A 26803-nucleotide genomic window follows, 5' to 3' on the forward strand; every position below is an offset into this window, starting at 1 on the left:
TACTGAATACGAGGTAGTTTTGAAGATACCCTCTCCTATCTCCTTTCGCAAATAGTCTTACTCGAGAGTTTTAAACGACACTTCAAAAGCAAATAAGAAATGCGATAATCGAAAATAAGTCGTATAGAAAATTTGCGAATTGTATTGAAAAAGAAAATTAAAATAAATTAAACCAACAAAATATTATAAATCGTAACGAATGTAACGATTCTTATCCCACATGGGTTTAATTCTTTAAAACTGAAAAAATAATATGAGTAAAAATGATTAAATGTATAAAACAATTAGAACATTTTTGTCGATGCTCATAACTGTTTCAACTCTTGACAGAAAAAAATGATGACGACGATGAGGCAACGAAAGGGCAATAAAATCGTTAACGATCGTTGATCTTAAAGACAGAAACAAAATAAACAATAATTAAAAAATTAAACGTTCGCACGCGTATAAACGAATCTAACGCTAGTAAATGAAATCGATTCGGTGGTTTAACCGCTCATTCATTTTTATTTAAATTTACTGACTAGAGAAAGTCGACCGAGTTAACGAGTTCATAATAATAATAATAATAATAGTAATAATAATAATAGTAATAATAATAATAATAATAATAATAATAATAATAATAATAATAATAATAATATAATAATATAATAATAATAATAATAATAATAATAATAATAATAATATAATAATAATAATATAATAATATCAATAATAATATTAACAATAATAATATTATAATGATAATATTAATGATAATATTAATAATAATTATAATAATAATAATAATAGATGCTTTAAATTAAATTAAAACTAAAAGAACGCCGATGAAAACAGTGATAAAAAGAAAGAGAAAGAGAAAGAGAAGAAGAAAGAAAATGAGAGAAAGAATGATAGCGATAATGATGGTGACAGAGGAGTAAAAGATTTACATTAAACAAATATCTAACGTAAATAAAAAAAAATGAAAAACTTGAGTATAATGTCCGAGAAAGAGAATTATTTTATCGCTACAATTTTTTATCTTTCCATTTGATTTTCTTTTGCTTATCTTTTTCGTTACACTCAAGTTTAATCCATTATTCTCCGATTTATTTTTTTTGTTCATTTTAAGAAAAACATTCCTCCATCCATACGCATTTGCCTTTGATTTTTCGAACAATTTGTATGACGCCTATCGAATCTTTTTTATTTATTTTGTTTTGTTTTGTTTTGTTTTACGACGAGAAAAATTTTCATATCTGACTTTGTTAATTATTTCGATTTCGCGCGTTACGGATATTTAATTATAATAATATTATATAAAGTTCCGTAAAATCCGCGTTTTGTTTTTTTTTGTTTAAATTATTCTAATTTTTCGTATATACGAGAATGTTTCTTCTCCTTATTTTTTCGTTCGTTTGTCTGCTCTTCTTCTTCACTTTCTTCTTTTACTTCTTCCTTTTATTTAAATTATTATTATTTTTTTGTTTTGTATTTTTTTTTGTTTAATAAAAAAGGGACACTTTTATATAATAATTCTGTCTTGATCGTTAGACGATCGAGTCGACTTGTTTTTCTTTTTGTTATTTTTCATTCACGATAAACTAAACACGCGTTCTTCGGCACATGTCTCCGTTTTATATATATATATATGTATGTATACTTATGTGTGTATTGTAGTATTAATGTTACGTGTTAATGTTTTTTTGTTATTCTGTTTTTTTTTTCATTCGATGGAAAGGTATATTATGTTTGTTTGTTAATTAATTAATTAATTAATATTGTTTTCCGTTTGTTTTGTTCTGTTCACAATAATTCATTATTACCGACCTTAAAATCGTGTTGTAGGAGTTTCTTTTTTAATTATCCCGTGTATGCGCACATATGCATGTATCTGTGTGTATAAATATATACGCATGATTGTATGTATGAGTGTGTGTTTTTTTTTTAAGTATGTTCCCTTTTCTTATACAATTTTTTCGTGTCCTTCTCTCATACTCTTACACAGTATAACGCGTACAATATAAGAAATGTGGTACAATCTCGTGTGTATCGACGACACAAAAATGTTTGTTTTTTCAATTCAACCATCTATTCATTTGACAATTCGGAAAAGTAACTATATATATGATACAAGAGATGCATGTTTTTGTATGTATTTGTGTGTTGTGTGTGTATATATAATGCATGTGTGTAGCTATGTGTGTTACGCTTATATATATATTTAGTAATACAATTAAATATTAAATAATTATAGACTACATTTTTTCATTAACAAAAAAGAACTTAGCAATACAGTCTGTGTACAAAAACCAAGATTTACAATAGCGTTTTCTAATCTTCAATGTATAATAGGAATATAATAAATTTTTTTTTTCTTTTCACATCATTTATCACATATAAAAAGCAGTTTGTATATGTACATATCTGAATAAGATTAGGTACCATTATTTATTTATTTATTTATTAACCGATTGAAGCTAGTACGTAATTTAGTACGCTGTGTGTTGTTTTATTTAGTTCTTGGACAATTGATAAATACGAGAGGATTATTTAAATATATGTCGTGTTGTTGTTCTTGTATTCTTGTTGTTGTTTTATTACTATTATTATTATTTCCTGGTATCTCAACATACTCCTTCATTTCTTACCCACAAATTCCTATGTATACATACGCCTTTCCTTCTTTTTTTTCTATTTCTCATTCTTGTTACATGACATTTTAGTTCTCTTTATTTATTTATTTCTTTCTTTTTTTTTTGTTAATTTTTATTTTTTAATATTATTTATATAATATCTATATAACAAGTGTGTGTTGCTTAATAAGTCAGAACTATGGCCAGTTGGTGTGTAAAATCAAAATTGTTTTATTTTATCTCTTTGCACTTAATTATTCTTCACTCCTATTACTTCGCGTTTCTTTAATTTATTTACTTTTTATTTATTTGTTTGGAATTCTATCTTTAGTTCTAATACGATTTATAATCAAACCACCTAAGTTCTTGGATATTTATTTTGTTTGATTGTTAATTAATTGATTTATTTATTTAATGATTTATTTATTTCGTTCGTTCGTTCGTTTGGTTTTTCTTAATCAAGATTTTCAATAGATAATTAAAAACATATAGACAGAGATAATTAATTAAAACTGCTTAGAAAACATTGTTTATGTATATCAGAACAATATAATTTAATAAATGTTCGATTCTCGCATACCATTGTAATGTCTCTACCGTCGAATATTATTATATATTTTCGTACCTTTTAAATAAAAAACAAAAAAGAAAATGAAATACGTATATATAAAAAAAGAAAAAACCAACAACAACAATAACAGAATAAAGAAGAAATGTTCAATTACCACTATGGTCAATTTTAGTTCTACATCGTTTAAACATTTTAACGTCGCTTCGAAAGTTTATTTAGTCATTTTTGTGTTTTGTTTCTCCTGTTCTAGATCAGCTGCAAGTTCACATTTTATTACAAATTGATAAACACGATATTTTTTCCCTCAAATCATCTTTTATATTTTTATTTCTTTTTCCTTGTTGCATCTCTCTTTTTTTTGTTTTGTTATTTTATTTTCTTTTTTTCACTCTTTTACGTTCTTTTCTTTTGTTTTGATTCGGTTAAGATTTATAGAAAATGTAATAATAATAATAATAACCAATTAAACGATTCGATTCTTATAAGTCTACCCTAAAAAATACAATGGAGTCGTACGGTGTATATTCAAGGCACAACTCTTTCGAATCGGTTGAACTGAAATAATAAAGCGCAATAAAGGGACGACGATTATCGGCATGATATAGTATGCATGTTTTATTTGAACTCTGATAATTTATATATATATATTTAAATATTATATATATATATATATATATATATATATATATAAATCTTTTTGTTAATCCTTCAACTTTTTGTCATTGCAAAATGTGTGTCTTTATATCCATATTTTTCTGTTTTATTCTTTGAGATTAAGTACAAAAAAATTTTTTCTTCATTTTGATACCGAAAAACTATGCGACAACGAAAATATTATATATGTATGCATGTATTTCAAGTTTTAGAGCGTTAAAATCTTTTACGTCAATGTTGAAAATCCGCATGGTTTTGTATTTTTGTGGTTTCTTTTTTAATATTTTTTTTTTGTAATTTTTTTACTTTTCATTTCTTTTTAATAAGTGACAAAGCGCGTTGTATAACCAAATTATTTCCTATTAATTATTAACAATCCACGCAGCGCGCACGAAAATAATCGTGATATCTACTATATCGTTCTTTTTTCTTGTATATTCGGTAGAGACAAAATCCCATAACACTATTCGCTATACATTTATACAATCTTATTGTATTCCTAAATTTGAATTCGCATGTTTTCATTCATTGAGGCAAATTGAATTCATAAACTTTGAATTTTTCTTTCTACAACACCGTTGTGTTGTTATTGTTGTCGTTATTATTGTTAATATTATTATTATAATTATATTATTATTATAATTATTATTATTATTATCATTATTATTATTAGTAGTAGTAGTAGTAGTAGTAGTAGTAGTAGTAGTAGTAGTAGTAGTAGTAGTAGTAGTAGTAGTAGCAGTAGTAGTAGTAATAGTAGTAATAGTAATGGTATTAGTATTATTATTATTATTATTATTTATATTATTATTATTATTATTATTATTATTATTATTATTATTATTATTATTATTATTATTATTATTTCTAACAAAATGAATTTTGGGCGCTATACTTGCGATCGATTAGTTTTAAATGTGAATAAAATTTTTTGCTTTTTCTTTTTTTTTGGTTTGGTTTTTTTTCCATTTTTTTCCTTTTTATATAAAACAATATACATAAGTTTAAATAATATACATACGGCTTCGAGAATCGATTAAAAAGAAAAAACGTCGTTTGTATGAAATTTATTATCCACGGCATTGGTGTGCGTGTATGTGTACATGTACGTGTACGTGTAAGTATGTGTGTTCATGTGTATGTGTGTGTGTGGTATGTTTAGAGAGAGGAGACACATAAAAAATGTGTAATAATCATATGAACTGAAAATAAAGATATCGATTGTAGAGTTTACCTCAATTAACATGCATATATTCTGTCTTCAAACGAAATCATCTTCCTAATTTCTTGCAGTGCAAAATATGATGCCATATCATATACGAATGTAAAGTAACTGCCCACAGTGAAACTGACAGATTAATAGTAGTTCGCGTAGTCCAATCACAAGAAACAATTTTTCAAGTATATTATATCTGTACATACGTTTTCCATTCAACACCAAGCTGCTGGCACAGTAATAATTAAAAGATTGTGACATGATTTCTCTGAGACAGCAACTCAATAGAAGGTCGATATTTAGTATTCATTATGGATCCTGGCTTGTACTTTGGGATGACTCACAATTATGTGAAGTGCGAATTTGATGTGCTAAAAGAGGTGTGTGAACTGGAGATGGTCCAGGCTGTGGCTGATCTTCTTGCATTTGTTGTATTACGGAAACTTCGGGATAACTAAAATATAAATAACACATTAAAATAATACAAATATATAATTAAATACTATCACTTTAATGAATATTATTTATTTGAACACGTTGAATGCCAACCAAGTTTTACATGTTTTACCCTGAAGGATGAACCTCGTGATCCCATGCAAAAAACAGTCATAAATGACAGACGTGGCAGTCAACATGTTAAAACATACGTTTATGAAAATATGAAAGGTATTTTTTACAATAAAGAAAATAAATTAAAATTTTTTTAAATATCTTACCCTATAGACGCAGATCCCCAAACTACACTACGACCAGATCGTAACAAGTCTCTCGCTTGGGACTGATAGTTAACTGCTTCTTCTACGCAATCTTCCCTGGTATCTTCGATTTCTGGTTCCATTTCAGAACAATAAACTACTGCTTTTTCCAAAGTCTTTTTAGCACTATTGCTACGTTCTAAACCAAATCCATTCGTTGAATCATTGGATTGTGCTGGAGGAGACCAATTATTGTATGGTAATGTATAGGGTGCTGTCGGTGGATATGGTCTCTAAAAATAATTATAATAATCAATAATAAATAAATATAAATATTTATATGTTTATTAATCCGATATTATAATGAAAGTAATTTAACTTACTTTATCTAACTCATCGTGAAGCCACTCGACCGCGTGCATCCACTTTCGTTTTAATTCGGACGAATGACACAAATATCGATGCGCAGCTCTACATTTGCTAAACAATTGTACCATACACTTTATACATTGGTATGCTCGTTTCTGTTGTTGATTTTTATATTTCTGGATTATGTCAAATAATCCCTCTCTTTCTTCGAATAAACCTATTAAATAACAATTGATAAATATATCATAGAGATACGTAAAAGTATTTCTTTTTAACAAAAATATATATTTACCTTGAAGCGCTGTACAAATACGATTATGCTGCAAATTATCTTCCATAAGAAGTATAGCAAGAAGAAGATCCGTGTGATGCCTTAATTCGTGCGCGTAAACAAAACTTATTTGTAGAAGTAATTCACTAATTACTGTCCGCGATAAAGTTATGTTTTCCCAACAACAAAATTGTAATAACTTGGTAGTATCTTCGGTAACATTAGCATCTTCTATTAACTTTTTCATATAGCTGTTAATACAATAAAAAGAAATAAAATAACAGTTTGTTAATGTTTTATATTAATCATTATAAATGAACAATTAATAGTCTTATTACCTGTTCTCAACAAAAAGAAGTTCAGCTGCCTGCGGTTGAATAGGCATTAAATAGCCCGACTGGCACGACGGATCACCATATGGATTTGGTAAAGGTGTATCTTTCGTTGTTGTTCTTGAAGATACGTCGCAACAACGTATCAACATGCTAACAACTTGATGAAGTTTAGTCAATTCGGGATATTGATATTTTATTGCTGGCCCAGGTCCTTCATCAATTGCAACTGACATAAATGTAACTGGAACATTAAGCTGAAATAAAGAAATTCAATTAACCATTTGTCAAGGACTGTATCATATCATTTATTATAAAATACATAGTTAAATTGATTTACCGTTAACAATTGCATCTTCTCTTGCACTCCTAAATTAGCATACATATGAAATAATGAAAAATAATGTGGAAGATGCCGACCATGATCGGAAATTTCTCTTTGGAGTAACGAAAGTACTGCATGCATTAGATGATCGCTCAGTCTTGTAGTAGATTCCACAAGTATATCTGTGAAAAGTATACGTGTACTTAAATAAATATCTATTATATATATATATTACAAATTCTTTCAATAACAGTCAAACAATTTATTACAAATAAGAATGCAAAAATATTGTTAAAAAATAAAATTTAAAGAATTAACATATTAATTCGAATATTTATCGATACTTTCAATATGTATAAATACTTACTTGGTGAATTTATACTAGAGGGCATAGATGGACCATCATGTAATGAAAAATGTGCAAGACACACCACAATTTTAACGAAAGCTGTTCGTACTTCGGTACTAGGACAACTTAATAGATATTCACAAAATCTAAGGATAATAAATTTCCATTAGTATTAAAAATCATTCAAAAGATATATATATATATATTTTTTTTTTGTTTAATTAACTTATGTACCTATGTGGATGATTAAGAAGAACATTGTGAGCAAACCAAGAACGTACTGCTTTACTACTACAAAGATGATGACATAAAATATCATTCCACTCTGTAGCTGCACCACGTAATGTTTTTTTAGTATGAAAACCAGTAAAGAATAAAAATCTTGAGGCTAATTGTACTGCCAACATTGACAACTCTTCTGCTTCTGGGCTCTGCAATCAATTTTTTCTTGTTTAATTAACATTAATATTGGAATTTTATTTATTTATATTTTATAAAAATTTTTCTGTTGAACGGGTAAAAATATATAAATAAAAATTCTTCATCCTTTTTTAATCAAATTTTAATTTATATTCTTATTCCACCCACCAGAGATTTATTATATTATAATAAATTAATTCTTGGATAAAAAAAACTTACGGGTTTTTCGTTAAGATATTGTCTGTTAATATTATGATTATCAGGAGAGACTAATTTTTTAATAAATTGAAAATATTCAGCACTAAATTGATTTCGATTATGCATAAATTTAATATTCTGCTTTCTCACGCTGTATTCGATAGCTTGCGGCATTTTCATTACACCTAGCTTAGTATCTGTAAAGATAATTAATTATAATATATTAAATTTATAATATATTAAATTTATATATATACATCAATGAAACAAACAAATGAATATTTGTAAATTAGAATATTGCAGGATGCTTAAAAAAGACCAAGTATAATTAGCACAATACTATTAGTAGTCAAGCATGTTGTATATACATATATAAAACAATCTCGTGTGTCTCAATAATAATATATCACAAGAGGATTAAATATTTATATTAATGAATATAAATCTATCTAAATATAAAAATTAATACTTACATAATGACAATTCATTGAAACTTTTCATTAAAGAATTTTCTTCTATGTCTAGTCTGGTATAAAAAAGCATATATGCATTCCACCATCGTTTTTGTTTACGATAACTCACTCGCTTCGATATATGATCAAATACTTCGCCCAAATAATCACCACCGAAGCATTGTGATTTCATTTCTTCTTCTTCTTCCATTTTACATTCCGTTACATCTCCGTCATCAAATTTATACCATCTAGCAGTACCATCAGTTTGTCTGTAATAATAATACAGATATTTTAATAGAAATATTAATGATTACTGGTTTATAAATGAAGTATGTATTTATAATACGAACCTATGCAAAATATATGAATAATAATGGCCACCACTAGCCTGGCCACTATGTACTACGATGCCAGTTAATTGATACTTCGTACAAGTTCCTTTTATAGATTCCTCGTAATCGCAATCTATGACTTCACCTTCCAATTCGGCTAACCCAGAGACTGTATAAGGTTCCATATCCAGATCTCTTGGGAACTCGAAATAATCATTAAATTTAATAGCACAAACTCGTTCATAGTCATATTCAAACCTTTTTAGCTGTATCGCTAAAATAGGTGGCAGTTTTTTCACGCATAACCTCTTCACAGTTACTACCTAAAAGAAAGCATAATAAAAGAGTACATATAAATAAGTTTATTCAAAGATTTATATAATTATATTATATTACATATTATATATTCATAAATATCATTATGAATTGAAAAAATTATATACTTTTTTGTTGCACTTATCACAATGATAAGCATCGGCTCCTTCCAGTAGTTCACCTTTCACATATTGTTCAAGAGAATCCAATAGATTACTATGATTTCTTATATCCACACTAATCACACTGAACGGTTCTTCTTTGGAATATCTGGAGGTAATAGAACATGGTATTATAGTCTACCGAAAATAGAAGAATATAAGAATTAAAAAGGTACCTATGAGGGCAACCTTTGCAGATTTTTTGATCACTATATGAGCCACCAAGTATTTTACTCATTATTTGCTCATGCCCCAAAGCTTTGAGTGCTTCGTCTAAACTTTCGACCAAGCTCATAAAAAACTCCACTGCATCTTGTTGTTCCCTAAGATTAACAGGTTCGCCCTGCAATCTATAAATCATAAATTCAACAACGTTACCATTTGCAAAAAGACATTTTAATAAAATATATGAGAGATCAATTATTTTCGACCAAACAGTTTTGCTTACTTAAAATGTTTCCAAAGACCTCTTGGTATGTAATATTGTAGTTTACTGTAAGCCAAATGTCCAAATATAGCTTGAACCTGTTTTAAAATGCCAATATTATATTCTTTCCTTGACTCGTCAACTCCACATTTTTCTTCATTGGTATCATTATCGTTAGTTTCTATTGTTTGTTCTCCTTCAATTCTTTCTTCTCCAGAAAAATCTTCGTTTAAATCGGTTGCCGCACCTTCAGCAGCTAATAGTCCAACTCTAATACTTTCAACCATGTATAATTGTTGTAATACTGAATTCATATAACATGTAGCTCCAGCATTCTTCAAACCTACGAAACCTTTAAGTGGCCTAAGCCCAACCGGTGGTAAATAGTCCCATTCAATTAATGGCTCATCTCTTTCAGAGTAAAACATGTCAGTGAGCATCGTGACTAGAAGTTTCATGTTGGGTACGCAACCTGTACAAAGAGCTACAAGTAATTCGAAGGCTGCGCTTGTTGACTGAGGAGTAGTACACACTGGACAAGCTTGAGATGAACTTAATTCTCCGGTACTACGTAGTTGCAGCATTAAACGTGATGCAGGGAAGACAAAATCTTCTACCAATTCCTACAATTATCATAGATAAATAAATATATCATTAAAAATCATACATTTGTTGTTTAGATCTAACACTATTATTATTATTCAATATTTTATGATAGCTTTTATATTTCTACCTTTATTAAATTGATTCCATGTTTCTCATCAGATCCAATTTCGTACTTTTTATTAGCAGACAAGAAAGCTACAAATTCCTTAGATGACTCCTACAATTCATTAGAAATAATACATTTGTTGTTTATATCTAATACCGTTATTACTATTCAAAATTTTATGATAACTTTTATATTTCTACCTTTATTAAATTAATTCCATGTTTCTCATCAGATCCTATTTCGTACTTTTTACTAGCAGGCAAAAAGGCTACTAATTCTTTAGTTAAACTAAGATGACCTTCAAGAACAGCTTCGTCAACGTGACTTTCCCCCGATTCTTTAACTCTATCTCTCACTTGTTTTAACCAAGCTATTTCAATATTTAATAAGTTTTCTACAGCTAAGAAAGAACATCCTGACGTATGTGCAAAATTTAATAGTCTACATAAGAGCTGAAATGTATACAAATTTAAATGAATATTATTTCTATCAAACGATATCAATAAAATGTCATAATTGAATTATAATTACCTGAAAATACTCATGACACTGTTTAGAATTTTCCATAACTGTAGTATTTAAAACATTAAAGAGTAATGTAATAGTAAATAACACTGGTGGATTTCCACTGCGGCACCATGTCGACACTAGGAAAAATTGCTCTGCTGCCACAATTCTGATCGCTCTCGATGTACTAAGTAGTACAAGATCTATTAAAAACATTTGCCACATTTTTTCTCTCAACAGAACATCGAATGCTGCTGAATTAAGCGCTAAAGCTATTGTTAAGACTTCCAATGCTTCTTTACAAACTGTAAAAAAAATATTCATATTCACGAATTAACAAACATCTTTTGATTTGTTCTTTTCCCTTTACAATTCTAAACTTTATTTGCATTTTATAATACACTTACCTAGTACATCATTATTATCAGGACATCTTTGTTCCTTCTGATTGAGTTCATGCATCGCATGAAGACTCTCGATGGATGCATTAATATTGTTTAAATTTCCAGTTGATGCAGCCCAGGCTAATCTAATTATGGCACGAATGGTGGCCACATCAGGTAAATCTCGCGATAGCGCTAGCATAAAAAGCTGATGACATCTATCAGCATCAGTTCCACCAGAGAACATTCGTAGCGACAATGGCTTAACTAAACGCGTAGCAATACTTCTTAGCATAAATTCCGTGGTTTGATTAGGTATGCTTTGTAAAGCTTGTTTTAAAACTGTCACTGGATCTTGATTATCTTGTATATGATTATTACGATTTTCCGAGTGTCCAGCTTGAACTGTATCCAATACGCACGCCATTACATTTCCAACTACGGTTAATAAAAATTTGCAGAGTTTAAACACTATCAAATATGCAGATCGTTTGGTAGTCTCATCTGCATTTGGCAAAAATTTATTTTTCGTTAACATATCAAGTATGACCCCTACTTCGCCGCTTTTAATAAAATTAAATTGAAATTTAAGTGCTCTATCAGATAAAGCATCAAGGGTTGGCATCAACAATGCATATAACACCTAAAAATGAAAATATTATTTATATTATTTAATGTCTACATAAAATATATTAAACAATTAATATTATCTGATTTTTATTATAAAATTACCAACCTCTAAATTATATAAAACTTCGCTAGGACTTGCAGTAAAAAATAAAGAATCTACTGTAGTATTGTGTTCATTACAATGAGGATTTTGTGAAGTTTCATCATCTTCATAATGACCAAAAAACCATTGTAATCTTGACACTGTCAAATTATCAGGTGGTACCAATTGCAAAAGATTTCGAGCACCATCACGTAACTGAGCGTGTTGTAATGTACAACCAAGATCCGCTAATTGGAAGAAAAAATTCACACATTGTGGCCTCTGCGACATAACCTGAAAAATATTTTTAAATGTAAGTAAAGAAACTACTCATGCGAAAGCCAATTCTTTATATAAAAATAAGTATACAAAAAAAATAAATAAAGTAACTTACCACTCCAGGTAAACTGTTCTCAACATTGGGCCCATCGTAAGGATGATGAGGAGAACTAGTAGAACTATCTGAACTACTATCTGGAGAACTAGGCAGGTTACTATTTATCTGACTTAATCTTGCAGATAATAGCTGAAAATAATATCATTTATATAATCTTATTTACTAGTACTTTATAATAATAATAATAATAATACCGAAAACATAAATATCATAATATAAAATAATAACATAAATACAAACCATTTTATCTCTAAGTGGAATTTGAGATAACAATTTTCTATCATCCGCTTGTTCTAAGCCTTCACCATTAATGAATAAATCGAGTTTCACGTTAGTCCCAATCTCTCTCATCTCTCTCCCTTTCAATCGACGTAATATTTGACGTTTTAATGAAGCCAATGTGTCATTGCTGTGTGTATATATCTCAATATCATCCGTATTACGAATATGATTTGGAAATCTAATTATAAGAGATAAATGTTTCCCACGAGCTGCTCTGTAATAAAATAAAACGATATATGTAAATATAAACGACTAAAAATGATTCACACAAAAATAAAATATACACAATGTTTACCTATGCAATGGCAATATTTTTCTTTCCTCTGGAAATGCGGAGTCACATTCGTTAATATACTCCTGCAACACTTTCATTACGCGACACATTTTAATAGCCTCCACTTTGATTTTATTTGACATTTGCTCATCTCTTTCTTCTTTCTTCCCAAGATAAACCTTACTTAAGGCAGACACAGTATCATAATGGGTTTTTAATCTATCCATACATTCTGCTATGTAATCATCATGAAATTCTAACGCGGATGATTGCAAACGTGGTCCTAAATTAGTATTTACTTCTTTTAAAAGTTCTATAGCACGATTAGCGATTTCTTCAGGACTATTTGTTACCACCTGTTAGTATTGAAAATATGAAAGCGTGTTTTTAAAAAGACAACAACAAAAAATAATAGATAAATGGATGTTAAACTAATTCACATACCCGCCACAAATAATCAGTTCCAATCAAATCAACATCATCCATAAGTAATGTTCTTTTCTTTAGTATCAACTTTCCTTGTTTAGAATTAACAGTTTTAAAAAATCTCTCGTAACATTTTATACCACTTTCAGTAAGTAACGTTGGATCTAATCGCAGTATATTATTTTCAAAAAAGGTTGTAGTTATTCCTGGATCTAGATCCTGTTCCTCTCCCATTAGTTTAGAAAACCATTTGAAACAAGCTTCCCGATCTGATACAAATACACCTTGTTCGGCTAAACACTGCCAAATTTGGTTGGCTTGTTCTGCACACAACCATAGCTGACCATCCTAAGGAAGAGAAAATTAAATAATATTTAATATTGTTGATGTTGAAATAAGCCCAATTTAAAGCAAATAAGAAGACATATGAGCACAACATACTCTTAATAGAAAACGCAAAAAATTAAGTCTTTCGTGCACTTGCATAATATGATTGTATCGACCATCAGGCACAAAGGTATTTGGATCAAGATCTGGATTCTCCTTTACCAATTGACGCACTTTGTCCATATAACTTGTTAAACTGTTAGTTACAAGTACTACAACTAAATGGTCCTGCTGTAAACGTTCTATAACATCCTGTCTGAAAAAATAATTAAAAATAAATAAATCACTCAATCAAAATACTCGACACAAAAATCTACTCTTTAAATACCTATAATGTAAATTATGGCTACGTTGATGAGCTGGATTAGAATTTGCTTCGTATAACAAACAAATCTCTCGGATTTGTTTAAGAGCAGGTAAAGCCCATTTATCTCCACTTTTTAATTCTTCCACGCATTTATCTAACCAGATTGTTTTTTGTGCATCTCTTTCTTGCGAACATGAATAATCTAAAATTTTAACATGCGCATTCAATGCCTGATCCATTATTTCAGTGGGAACTTCATCCGAATGAGCCAGATTCCAAAAAAGTGTTAACACCTAATAAATATACCAATTCAAATGTTAACCATTATTAACACAGATTGTATATTTAATTATGATCAATAATTCAACGAACCTTATGAGCCATAACTCCATCCTTATCATCTTCTGCAAGTCTTCTAATCAATTCTAATAATTTTTCTCGTTGTTTTTTATTAGCAGTTTTCCAACTTGCCTGAAATATAAATAACAATAGTTAAGCGACCATGATATTTAATGGAAATAATATTTCAAAAGATAGCAATAAAAATAATAATACCTGAAAGCATTCGAATAGATGGTCAAGTTGTTCGGGACTAAAGTCCCAGGCTAATTTAGCCAACAAATCATGAACATTTTTTACAATAGCTTCATGTTTGCCAGCTTGAGCTGCCCATATGTTATCTAAGTCTTCTAATGTTAGGGCTCGTACTTTAATGATAAATCGTAAAATTTTTTCCAATTTTTCTACATATTGTGGTTGATGTAGCGAATCTCTCAAAACTATTTCCAATACTCCGTTATCTTTAATCCATTTCTATAATATTGAAACAAATAAATTTGTATGTCAGACAAAAATTAAATATTATACACAACAAAAAATGAAGAAAGAATTGAGATACATACTGCCATACGTTCAGCAGTCAACCATTCTTCTTCCTCGACAGCAGTATTACGATGCTGATAGTAATTCACACTTGTAATAACTTTATTAACTTCATTTAAAGCATTCATTTTTCCATTAAAGGAAGATATTTGTAGTAGTCTCAATATCATTTTTAATCTCAGTATCTCCAGGTTTTTTATCATTTCTTCTTGATGTGGTACTCTTGATACCAAACATTTAGCAGCTTTAATTATGGCTGATATGGCATCATTTTTTGCTTCATTTTTAGCCTCTTTCTTTAATTCATCATCAGTTAAATTGTCCAAAATAACAGGTATCATTTCCTACGTTAACGAATGAAATTAAATATTTGCATATCAACAAAAATAAAAATTAATTAAAAATAACAATGATACTTACCACAATGGGCATATGATATTTAATTATTGTATGAACAGTCAGTAATTCATAACATAAACCGAAAGGCCTAATCAGGGCATAGATAACTGGCACAGTTAAGTTACGACGACTTTGAAATCTTGATAGAAGAATTTCAAATCCCTTCAACTTTCCAAATCTAAAACACATCATCAAAGAAAATAAGGATAAGAATAATAATCATTTTGTAAAATACGAGATTCTCTAAATAATAGATTAAAAAATACCTATTTATTAAATCTACGAGCCACCCACGAGGTGTTCTCGATTCGATAGGTGGACGCGCATAAAGTTCCTCGTCTGAAATATTACTTCCAGGAGGAACAGTTTCAGATGCTCTTGCTGCATTAAATGTATGAAATCTGTGAAAGATTTTGATATATTATATACACATTTAATAATAGATGTAGACAATCTTTAAAACATAACGATAAAATTGATAAAACTTACTTATTACTTGGATCAAAAACCATTGCTAATAAATCAAGTAATGGAAACCAATCTTCATCTAATTTCAAAACACAGAGTTCCACTAAGTGTTCACAATTCGCATTGATATAATTGTGAATGTGCGATTTCCAACTATTTACCGCATCGTCTGTCAATATTTTGGTAAAAGAAATTGTAAGCCCTTCACGAAAGAAACGCTGGCACGCTTCGCTTTGTACATCAATTCCTAGAGTTTTTCAAAATAAAATCCGATGAAAATGTAATTGAAAGCTGGAAATATTCAAATTTACAAATTACTAACCCTTTTTACAAAGCTCAATGCTAGCTTGTAAGAGGCACTCTAACTCTTGTTCAGGTAGGACTGGGACAACCCATCGTGAACTAGATATTTTTTCATGAAGTATGTTCAGTTTAGAGATAGGAAAATCAGGTTCTCTAAGGTGCTGATTACTGTCGTCTACAGAAGTTATAGCATCATTGACACACTCAGTTTGTACCACATTTTCTGCGAGGTGAAGACCTGACATTGAATCAGCTAATTGTTGTGAACCAGGTGGACTATGCATCTGTCGAAGAAAATGTTTACCAAACTGTTTGAGCAATGGATAAAAAAATTTAAATATAAACTTGTAAATAAACAATATGACAATATAATACATGTTTTATTGCATATTCCAAAAAGTTTTAATTAACTTATCTGCGATATTATTGATAGGCTTATGCATAAATTTAATAATAAGTAATTAAATCATTGTTAAATATAAAATACCTGTGAACTCTGCTGGCTATCGGGAGGATCTATTCCTACCCCCTGGCCCCTTGTAGCAATTGTCATTTTCTTGCTGTTTACTAGGCTCCAATTATTTTAATAATTCTTGGTCCAACGATTGCACCACCAATAACAAGCACTCGATTCATGTACTGACATTAAATATAATTATATCCTAAAGGCCTTGATTCGATAAAGAATACCTACATTATCTGTAACAAAAATTATATCAAGAAGACAAATTCTTACTTTCACAATCGCATCTACTAGAAAAAGAATCTAAATCACTTAAATCAATAATACAAATTCTCCTTTATAAAAAATGTTAAATCTTTGATCTAACATATTTAAAAAGATATATAACCGAGTCGTACAATGAAAAATAATAAATTGCACTTTACTTGCAATTTAAAATAATACTTGAAAAAATCACTTCCTTGAATATTAATAATAAAAAAATGGAAAGTAACGTTATGTAAGTATTTTTCTTTCGAAAAAAAGAAATAAAGAAAAGAAAAGATATTGCCAGAAAATTTGATAATAAATAATCGTACAATATAGTGCAAAATCACCACTGAATAAACTCCTATGAACGTTGTAATAATAATAATAATAATAATAATAAAGAATATTACAAAATAGAGAATGATAATAATCAAAAAAGATGCACGACCATTTTCCATAAATTCGATAGAAAGTATATACCGTAAATTTATCTTCACCCATAATACATACAATGAAAAGAGGAAAAGAAAGAGAGAACGATAGAGAGGGGGGGGAGAGAAAGAAAGAGAGAGAGAGAGAGAGAGAGATAGTCAGCACGAAGGACAAAAAGTAAAAAAAGCTAATCTTCGAATCGTACGACATTAAATAGAATTTTGAAAAAGAAAAAAAAACTAATTTTGGATCAAACGAAGAAAAAAAATTAAAATAATTGTCGTCAAGTATTTGTAGACAAATGGATGCAATGTGCGTGTGGAAGATACTCGTGATATTACGAAGAGACGAACGAATCGAATGGAAAGACGAGTAAGAGGCAGAAAAGAGAGAGAGAGAGAGAAAGAGAGAGAGAGAGAGGTAGAAAATGTGAAAAAAGGAAAATAAAGAGACTCACTTCTTAAATATGACTAAAACAAAAAGAATGTCGTATTTCGATAATTTATTATCCCTTTTTAGGCGGGGTGTATCGCCGAATTACCGAACTGTCAACGGAACTAAGGAAGGAAGATGGAACTCGCCGACGACGAGCCGGTTCTTTGGCCGACCTTCTAGGAGGGTAGGAGAGAAAGAGAGAGAAAGAGAGAGAAAGAGGGGAAGAGGGAGAGAGACCGATCAAGGGGGAGAAAATTTGATGGCGAGGGGAAGTGGCAGGAAGAAAAAGGAAAATGAATTAGCTTCCCTTCTCATGAGTTTTCCATTGGAAATTCAACTTTATGTATTTGCTGCGAGAATTACGTAGAAACGTTGATACTTACGAGAGAGATAGAGATAGAGAGAAAGAGAGAGAAAGAGTGAGAATGAGAGAGGAAATATGAGAAAGAAAGAGACGATGGAAGTCTAACTACCCGAACGACGTTTTAAAGAGTTAAGATCCCTCCTAACGTTTACTTAACACCCCAATTCTTCTTAATAAGAAGTAAGGTTGTCTTAAATGTGAGATCGTTAGATCTAAGGATCAGTTAAAAGTATTTAGACAAACCTCCCGCTCCAGGGAGCACCTATTTTCGCCCGTTCACTCGACCGGGCCACCTCCGGACAAAATGGCTACCATCCTAACGATTGCCACTACGGTATATTAAACGAATGAGACTCCCGTATATATCAATTTAACGACGTTCTTCTCGAACTAACGATATCACGTAGATTTAAATCGCTCTATTATCGTATTTAACCGTTTAAGAGTTAGATTTTTGTCCGTTCTTGATCTTTAACGTCTAACGCACCTTTACATAGTAAAGGGTAAATAGAAATTTAGTCTCTTGCACTTTTTGACGTGACGTTATGGAGCTTACTGCACGAATCTGTAAACACGACTCTCTCAGTCTCGTGGCGCTACGTTGCCTTGCGTCCGTCGCTTGAAATTCGTTCTATTAAAGCGCCGTCCTCATAATGCGGCATCTAGATCCCCGCTAAATTTTAATCTTAAACTCACCCTTACATTTTTCCACCATTATTTTTACAATAGATATTTATCTATTATCATAATATATTTACTATTTTTTTTTATAATTATTCTTAAAATCATTTTTTTCTTCATCTTTTTATTATTTATTTATTATTAGTTACATGCAGTAAATATTTTGTAAAAAAAAAAAGGAAAGAAAGTAAATCTACTGAAATTTGCTTCTCTTATCAAGCTTTTTTTTTTAAACGATATTATATTCAAATATTTAAATGAAATTTAAAGAAGATTTTCCTATCCATCCAAAATTAAACGTAATTTTAATTTCTATTTTATTTTAGACATGATCAAATTTAAACACCATATTTTCTCATTTGCTTATTTTTTTATCTCTTTCTTATTTATTCTTATTCGTTCTTAAATATTTCTTATTCTCTTTCGAAACATTAAAAATATTGTAAGAAAAAGGTACCAGAACGTCATTCCAGTGCGTTACATTACAAAAAAAGCATGGTTACATGATTTATATTTTTTGTAGTATTTTTATCTTATGTTTATATTTCGAATAATTGTTCTATTATCGTTTTTATTATCTTTTTGTAATTAATTATTATTTTATGACAGATTTATCTTATTTATACACTACATTACATGTATTAATTGATGACACGAGTACATTTAACTAGAAAGCATTTTTTTGTTAAAGAAAAACGTAATTTTTATTATTGTCTTTGATTGTAATTGATAATGAAATTTACTTCATTACGAATCATTAACATTTATTTTCTTCTTTCATATACACTAATTAAGGTATTTATAGCGTTTGTATGTAAGATAAATTTGTTTGCATAAAGAATTATTATTCCTGAAATATTTTTTATTTATTTTTCTTATTTTTTTGAATCATATTTTTAAGCACGAGTTATAAAAAGAAAGAAAAAATATATATTGCTTATTTTAAATTATTATTTATACCTATTACTTATTTTTTATAATAATTTTATACATTTTTTCGCACTATACATAATATTGATCAAGTCAGACTGATTTTTTAAAGAAAATTTATCTTTTGTTAATAACAATAATTTATTATTATTATTAATATTTATATATTATAAATAAATAAATGTTAAATAAATTCCTAATTTATTTTTTTTTAAGATGAAATAATATATATCTTCAATTAAATTAATAGATTCTTTCCCAAAGCGATAATAAAAATAAAAAAATAACAATATTTCTCAACTTGCATACATTTAATTATCATCTGATTTGTACAATCAATATTCATTAATACCATAAATTCTTAGAATTCTATTGTGCCATCTTGATAATCGTATTAGAATAAAATTTCTTTTTAATTCCAACACTACACTCATAGTCTTCCAACACTGTTAGGACAAATATACTCAGTGCGTGTGTGAACGGTATAAATGTTTCATATATTAAGAAAAAAAATAAAAAAGAATAGGTCATAAATTAAAAAAATAAAATTAATTAAAAAAGAAAATAAAAGAAAAGTAAAAAAACAAAGTAATATGTAAAACAATTGGTTTGCACACATCATCCTGTTCTTCATAGTTAAAAAAGAACAAAATCAATATTTATTAACGGATTTTTAAAAACATAATTAAACAGAAATATATCCTTCTTAAGTACAGTATGTGTGTAAGCAATATGAACGAATATATATCATATGTATAATTCGGAATATTAAATATAATGGAAGTATCTATTCTTACTTGAAAATGTATTTTAATGTCATAAAGCATAAGGAGCATGTTATTGGCAGTTTCTTCTCTTGGTTAATTAAATTTTGACATATAAAACATATATAAGAAATTTTTGTAAGAATCATAGCAGGACTATGGAAAATAAATCAATCGCGTGGCAACACGAATTACTAACATTGAGATTTTTTACAATTGATATTTATCGTTAATACATTTATTTTGTTTAATGCTCAATTAAAAGCGAATATGTATTATCGTCGTCGTTTTATCGTATCGTAAAATTTCAATTTCTTTTTATATTTATTTATTTATTTATTTATTTATTTATATATCGTATAGAAAATGCAAAAATTCATAAAGAAGACAAAAATAATACTTCTGATCCTTGGTAAGCAATCGGCATTTGAAAACACGACTTTTCTCAAAGAATAGCACCTATCATATAAGGAACATATTTGTATATTTCATAGTCGTGCTACATTGTACTCGATCTTAGAAGTTTTCATGCAAATATTCACGTTTATATATAAGTTCTTCTATTTACCATATATAACACCAAAGTTAATGTTGGTATTAAGTAAATGTTCCATTTACTCCGATCTTATCTCGTCAAGTTCGTGTATGTATATGTGTACGCGTATATTATATTATTTATTATACGTGCCAAGTACTTCGAAGTATTCATACTTTTTATTTTTTATTTTTGTTTGTATTTTTTTCTTTTTTTTTAATTTTTATATTAACTTACATAATACATTTAAAGGAAGCTTGGTTACTATCAATAATATAAACTGGCACTAGATTTCAATTTCTTTTTTCGCATCGGTAATATCATAATTAAAAAAATCTGATCAAAGAGAAGCAAACTTCTCTGAATCGTCATGAATTGATACGTTTTCGTGTATGTGTGCGTATATATATATATATATACGTGCGTATATATATATATATATATATCATTTACAAATGCAATTTGTGTTTCACATTTAGAGAAACCACAATAATTTGTAAACTGACTTAAGAGTTCACCAACTCAATTTCAAATTGTTCCCATTACTTCATTTGCAGAGAAACCGATTTACTTGACTTAATCGTGTCTCTTAGATAGCGTAGTGTGAAACAAATATCAAGATTGTTTCTCTTCTTTGTGAGAAATATTTGCAGGTAATATATTATTTAAATCTGTCTGTGTCTGGAAATATTTCAGCAATTCATCACAAAATAAGTTCTTCTAGTTCTTTTACTAACTCTGCTTCCTTTTTGATCTTTTCTAATTGATTGATTTCTAATTGTTTCCCTGCTGATAACTGTTCTTTCAATTTTGATATTTGATCTAATTTCTAAAATAAAGACGAACATACATTACAATCGAGATATTTATTTATTTTGATTACTTTTATATATTTCTTGCAGATATATAAATTACTTACGCTCTTAAGTTTCTTTATTTTCTTTTGCTTCTCAGGATCTTCCGTAAGATCTGACTCAGATGCAACAGCATTACTTTGATTTTTTGATGAATTATTTGAGATCTGTCCATTGGTAGTTGGATTACTTGTGTGAGAAGAAAACATCCCACTAGTAGCTGAGTTTATGCTCGTTTGTAATTCCAACTCTTTTTTAGCTTTTTTTGCTTCGCGTTTCTTTTTTGCCTTTAAAGCAGCTTTTGATGGATTAGCTATAAATTTGTATTAGTATTATTTATACAAACAATAAGAAAAAAAGAAGAAAAAATAAAAAGGACAATATTTAATATAATATAATTTTTCTTACAATCTGAAACGGGTTTTGGACCAAACTCTTCATCGTCGTGTAACTTAAAAGTTATAGTTTGTCCTCTAGCAGAAGGTGGTCTATATACTTGTTTCGAAGCTGTATAAATATAAAATTTGAAAATAAATAAATAATTAAAATAATATATTAGAGTAAAAAATATATAATAATAAAATAATAAAATAGTAAAATAATAATAAAAAATTACCTTGTGGTTGACTTGGAGCAATGCCTTCTACAGCTTTGTAACTAATCGGTTTTTCTTTAAATGTGTCAGAAGGAAATGTTTGCCAAAGAACTTCCCATAATTCTTCTTGTTTATTCCATGGTCGTTCATATAATAATGTTCCACTATAGTGCCATATCTTAAACCTATTATTATTAATAAAATAAATATCAATTTAAATCTACATAACTGTTAGCTTAAATATATTTATTTAATGAATGTAACAATTATATTTAAATACCACTACTCACCCATTTCCCATTCGCAATCTAGGCGTTGTGGTAGCTGTCATAAAATGTTCACCATCCGGGGACCATTCTAGTAGAGTAGTATCAGATGCAGAGATTTCGGCAATAAGTTTTCTATTAACAACATCCCACAATTGAATACAACCAGAAAGGTTACCAAAACCAGCTAAGATCATAAGTACACTGTAGTTAAGGATAATATAATATAAGTAAAGTTCCTACTTTACAAATAAATTCATTTCGATCTATAAAATAGAAATTCTTAAGTAAAAACATTTTAATAAACAGCTTTTTTAAGTAAAAAAAGGATATTGTTTCCATGGGGATTATAATATATACTATTCCTATGCAGTGCACCAAACTCAAATATTGGTTCACATTTAAGATTAAAGAGTGTAGCTTTAGCAGGCATAAAACCATAAACAACACAGAATTCAGTATTTTTTGGAGACCATTGCACTGAATGAATAGGACCTTCTTTACCTGTATTCAAAATATATTATATTTAATGAGAAATTCTTGCATGCATTAAACTTGTAATAATGATTTATAATACAATAATCTATATAAAACGTAAGGAAAATAATATTTCTAATCTAACTCACTGAACATGACCATTGCAGTTTCACTTTTTGTATTAACGTAGTGTAAAGTTTGTTTTCCATAATAGGAAGCTTTATCCATTTCCGTGCTGGTCATTAATAAAGCACTCGTTCCTTTTTGATTCCAATAAATATCTACCCTATCAGCCTAGTAATACAAAATTATGTTTATATAAAACATTTTTACATCGCATAAATATATAATATATAGTCTCATAATATTACCTGGAAGAAACTTTTATTAGCCAGAGCTTGCTTTGATTGAAACTTTGGATACTGGAATAGTCTACCGAGCGAGGGTTGACCTGATTTTCCTAAAAAAATTCAATTAACCTAAATGAATGATTTGAAATATAAACAATTAAAATCTAGATGATTGTAAAAATGAAAAATTCTAAATACAAAAATAATAAATGAATCATAACATGAAAATACTCTTGCTTGCTTGTAATCGTATTATTCGTTCATCAATGAATTTAATTAACCTATGTATTAATGTTACATCAGCATGACATGAATTACCAGGCACATAGCAAAGGATGTGGTACGGAGCATTATTGGGCGCTATACTAAATTTAGCAACTGTGGCTATGTTTATCCTGTGTACAATTTTTTCAAAATTGGCATCTTCATAAAACATGACATCTGCACCCATCAATATTCCACAGATTTTCTCATCGCTTGACCATTGAGGCTCCCTAAGTGGATGCAACACAAATGAAGAAATTGCACGTAAATATGAAATGTAAAATAATGTATCATCCTAAAGCAAAAGTTTTCTTTTTATCGTAGGATAGCGTACAACAATAGAAAAGAATAATTTTAGCAAAACGTTACTGAGACATACGTATAGGCACTATATCATAGGTAAAAAAAAAATATATTTTGCATATCATACATAAAAGTTTGTAATATATTATTACTCGTATAGCACTATGCTAATAAAAAATAGTTCTAAAATATCGTAACGATCGCTATTGAAGAAAATATTGTTTAATGAAGATATATAGCAAAATTAGAGATGTAATGTATATGTCATGCTTAACAAAAATGTTTCTTTAACACGTTCGTCGCCCACCGTGATTTGGTTGAGTTTCTCGCGGAGCCCAAATCCGACTATCTGTGCGCCAGAATGTAATGTCTGGGTGACGGAATTCATATCGTATTCATATCCATCACCGATATATGGGTGACGTGGCGAAGGACGTGTTAATACAAACTTTTTTAAAGACTTTTCTTAAATAAAGGTATACGGTAATGAAAAAATAACTAATTGTATTGTTATATGCATATCAAATGTTGGAAGACATTAAAGAATATAAAGTGCTTAATTTAAAAAAAAATGATACGTTACCAATCACTCTGTTTTTTTTGTACAAAACTCTTCACTAATTCATTGCCTTCTGTCTTCCATATGTGAAGATTAGGAGATCCTTGAGGATTATTTAATGTTGCTGAAATTCATTCAGAAAAATAGAATATTGTAATTTATTAAGGTAAAAAATAAAAGATATTTTAAATATTATATAAAATACCGGTGTATGGCTCCCATGTCATAAAATATGTCCCCTTACTGGAGAATCGTATAGCACTAACTTTGGGCTTTTTAATTTCTTTGATAACTTTCCATGTGTTACAAAGGACAATTTTAACACTGGTCCCATTAGTCCATGCGAAGTAACGTCCATCTGGACTAAATAACATAACTCTGCATAATTTACTATCATCTTTAGGAAATGTTGTCACCGGTTCGTAGGAAGGTGGCCCTTGCCCCAAACTGATACCAGTTGAACCTCGTACTAAAGTTTCAAATACAAATTAACACTTATTTTTCCAAATATTTATTTAATATTTATATATGTATAGATATATATATAAATAGTATGAATTAGAGGAAGTAGGATAAGGGAATGTGCAAGAAATACTGAGATAGGGATAAGGAGGAGTGTGTTATGTTAAGGAATGTTAATGTCAATATTAAGAAATGAAAGTGAGTTAGAAACAAAATGTAAACCAAGTCACTCCACATGGCTGTAAAGCTGGGAAAATAAAGAGAATATATATATAATATTAGAAACTATTTATACTAATCTTATTAAACTAAATTATTGAATAAAATTTTTAAAGTATATATATATATACAATCGATAGTAAAATAAATGAACGAATTAGGTTAAACTAATAATACAGAAAGAATCTACTTGGAAATAGTAAAAAAAGCAAGGTTATACATATGCAACTCGAATGCAATGCATGTGTAGATAAATTAACATATTTCTAACATTTTTCTCAAATAAGAACCGAAAAGAAATTCTTTCTTAGATGATACATATATCATTAAAGATAATAAATAATAAAGATAATTATCGGAGAATAATTGAGTAAATTAATACCGCATGATGCATTTTGGAAGAATGAATTGCGAAATGTCATGTAATTGAGAATGAAATAGAATAAATAACCCAAGTATATTATGGAGAAATGATCTTTCATAAATAATTAATTAAACGTTAATCATTCAAATTCGAAGGAAATATGAATTATTATAAAAACATTGAGAAATTGCTTACCAGCAACGCAGGGGACAGTTAACGCCATTTTACCTCCGTTACCATGTGGTATCATAATATCGAACATCGACTCAACTCATTATAAACGATTTGTGTTTAACTTTACAATCGATTTATATCTCTTTTTTTAAATATATTTATACTAACTAAAATTAAAAATAATTATTATAGTAAATATATATATATATATATATATATGTATATTATTAAACACAATTTTAAAATCAATTCAATATTAATTATAATAAAATTTTAAAATACTTATTTTCTGTAATTCTAAAACGTTACACGCCCGCGATTCATGTTAATTGTAATATATTATATTATTCATATATAACGCTAGGTTCAGAAGTCATTTATGCTTATCAAATATAACACTTCGAAGAATCTTTATTATCTTTGATTTTAATATTAATACATTTCTTTTTTCAATGCGATAATCTATATATTATATTTATTTTTCTTCTTTTTTTATAATTTCAAGCGATAAAATTATATATTACGAAATGGTATAATTATTATTGAACAAAAAATCGTTTATTTTTGATAAGTTATCGATAAATCGAAAAACTACAGCTCTATCCTTCCTTAATAAATAATATTTTGAAAAATGTGTGTGTGTGTATTTTTATCAGTACACTTTTATTTGAGAATTTATCTAATGCTTATATGTAAGTGTGTAGAATATTTGATACATGTAATATCAAGGCCGTATTCATGGATATGCGAACTGTGTGGTGGCACAGGGCACTCGTGCTATTGGCAGAATGCATGAACATTGAAAAAAGAAATAAATTAATTTTTTGTAAATTATTGTATAAATTAATACTGTAATTATTATAAAAAAAAATATTATTATATGGAAATATATATGTATATAATTTACGACCAA

General features: G+C 28.6%; 2 protein-coding genes across 4 annotated transcripts; both read right to left on the bottom strand.

Annotated features, from left to right (window-relative positions):
* Window positions 1-5226: 5226 nt before the first annotated feature.
* Window positions 5227-18678, bottom strand: LOC122519474 (probable ubiquitin carboxyl-terminal hydrolase FAF-X). Of its 3 annotated transcripts, none has more exons than XM_043638932.1 (34): window positions 18337-18678; window positions 16638-16849; window positions 16170-16434; window positions 15869-16094; window positions 15646-15780; window positions 15401-15557; window positions 15001-15324; window positions 14654-14911; window positions 14471-14569; window positions 14120-14391; window positions 13846-14047; window positions 13423-13752; window positions 13000-13334; window positions 12663-12918; window positions 12420-12551; window positions 12050-12319; window positions 11338-11956; window positions 10955-11235; window positions 10624-10875; window positions 10445-10534; window positions 9733-10334; window positions 9461-9634; window positions 9252-9393; window positions 8827-9131; window positions 8495-8745; window positions 8043-8218; window positions 7638-7834; window positions 7422-7549; window positions 7070-7236; window positions 6736-6986; window positions 6419-6648; window positions 6141-6343; window positions 5779-6050; window positions 5227-5516 (listed from the first exon to the last, which is right to left on the bottom strand). In XM_043638932.1, exons 2-34 carry the CDS (start codon window positions 16701-16703, stop codon window positions 5372-5374), a joined length of 7812 nt encoding a protein of 2603 aa, XP_043494867.1. In that variant the 5' UTR covers window positions 16704-16849; window positions 18337-18678; the 3' UTR covers window positions 5227-5371. The 3 variants fall into 3 exon arrangements, with proteins under 3 accessions (XP_043494867.1, XP_043494868.1, XP_043494869.1); XM_043638933.1 differs by having other exon boundaries at window positions 18581-18672; XM_043638934.1 differs by lacking the exon at window positions 10445-10534.
* Window positions 18679-19996: 1318 nt separating this feature from the next.
* Window positions 19997-26017, bottom strand: LOC122519695 (eukaryotic translation initiation factor 2A). The gene is made up of 12 exons (XM_043639334.1): window positions 25912-26017; window positions 24877-25140; window positions 24696-24795; window positions 23864-24039; window positions 23567-23655; window positions 23345-23489; window positions 23052-23222; window positions 22743-22917; window positions 22474-22637; window positions 22266-22364; window positions 21923-22170; window positions 19997-21832 (listed from the first exon to the last, which is right to left on the bottom strand). Exons 1-12 carry the CDS (start codon window positions 25976-25978, stop codon window positions 21707-21709), a joined length of 1824 nt encoding a protein of 607 aa, XP_043495269.1. The 5' UTR covers window positions 25979-26017; the 3' UTR covers window positions 19997-21706.
* Window positions 26018-26803: the final 786 nt, after the last annotated feature.

Source organism: Polistes fuscatus, unplaced genomic scaffold (assembly GCF_010416935.1).
Source record: "Polistes fuscatus isolate 324 unplaced genomic scaffold, CU_Pfus_HIC Scaffold3, whole genome shotgun sequence".
NCBI lineage: Eukaryota > Metazoa > Arthropoda > Insecta > Hymenoptera > Vespidae > Polistes > Polistes fuscatus.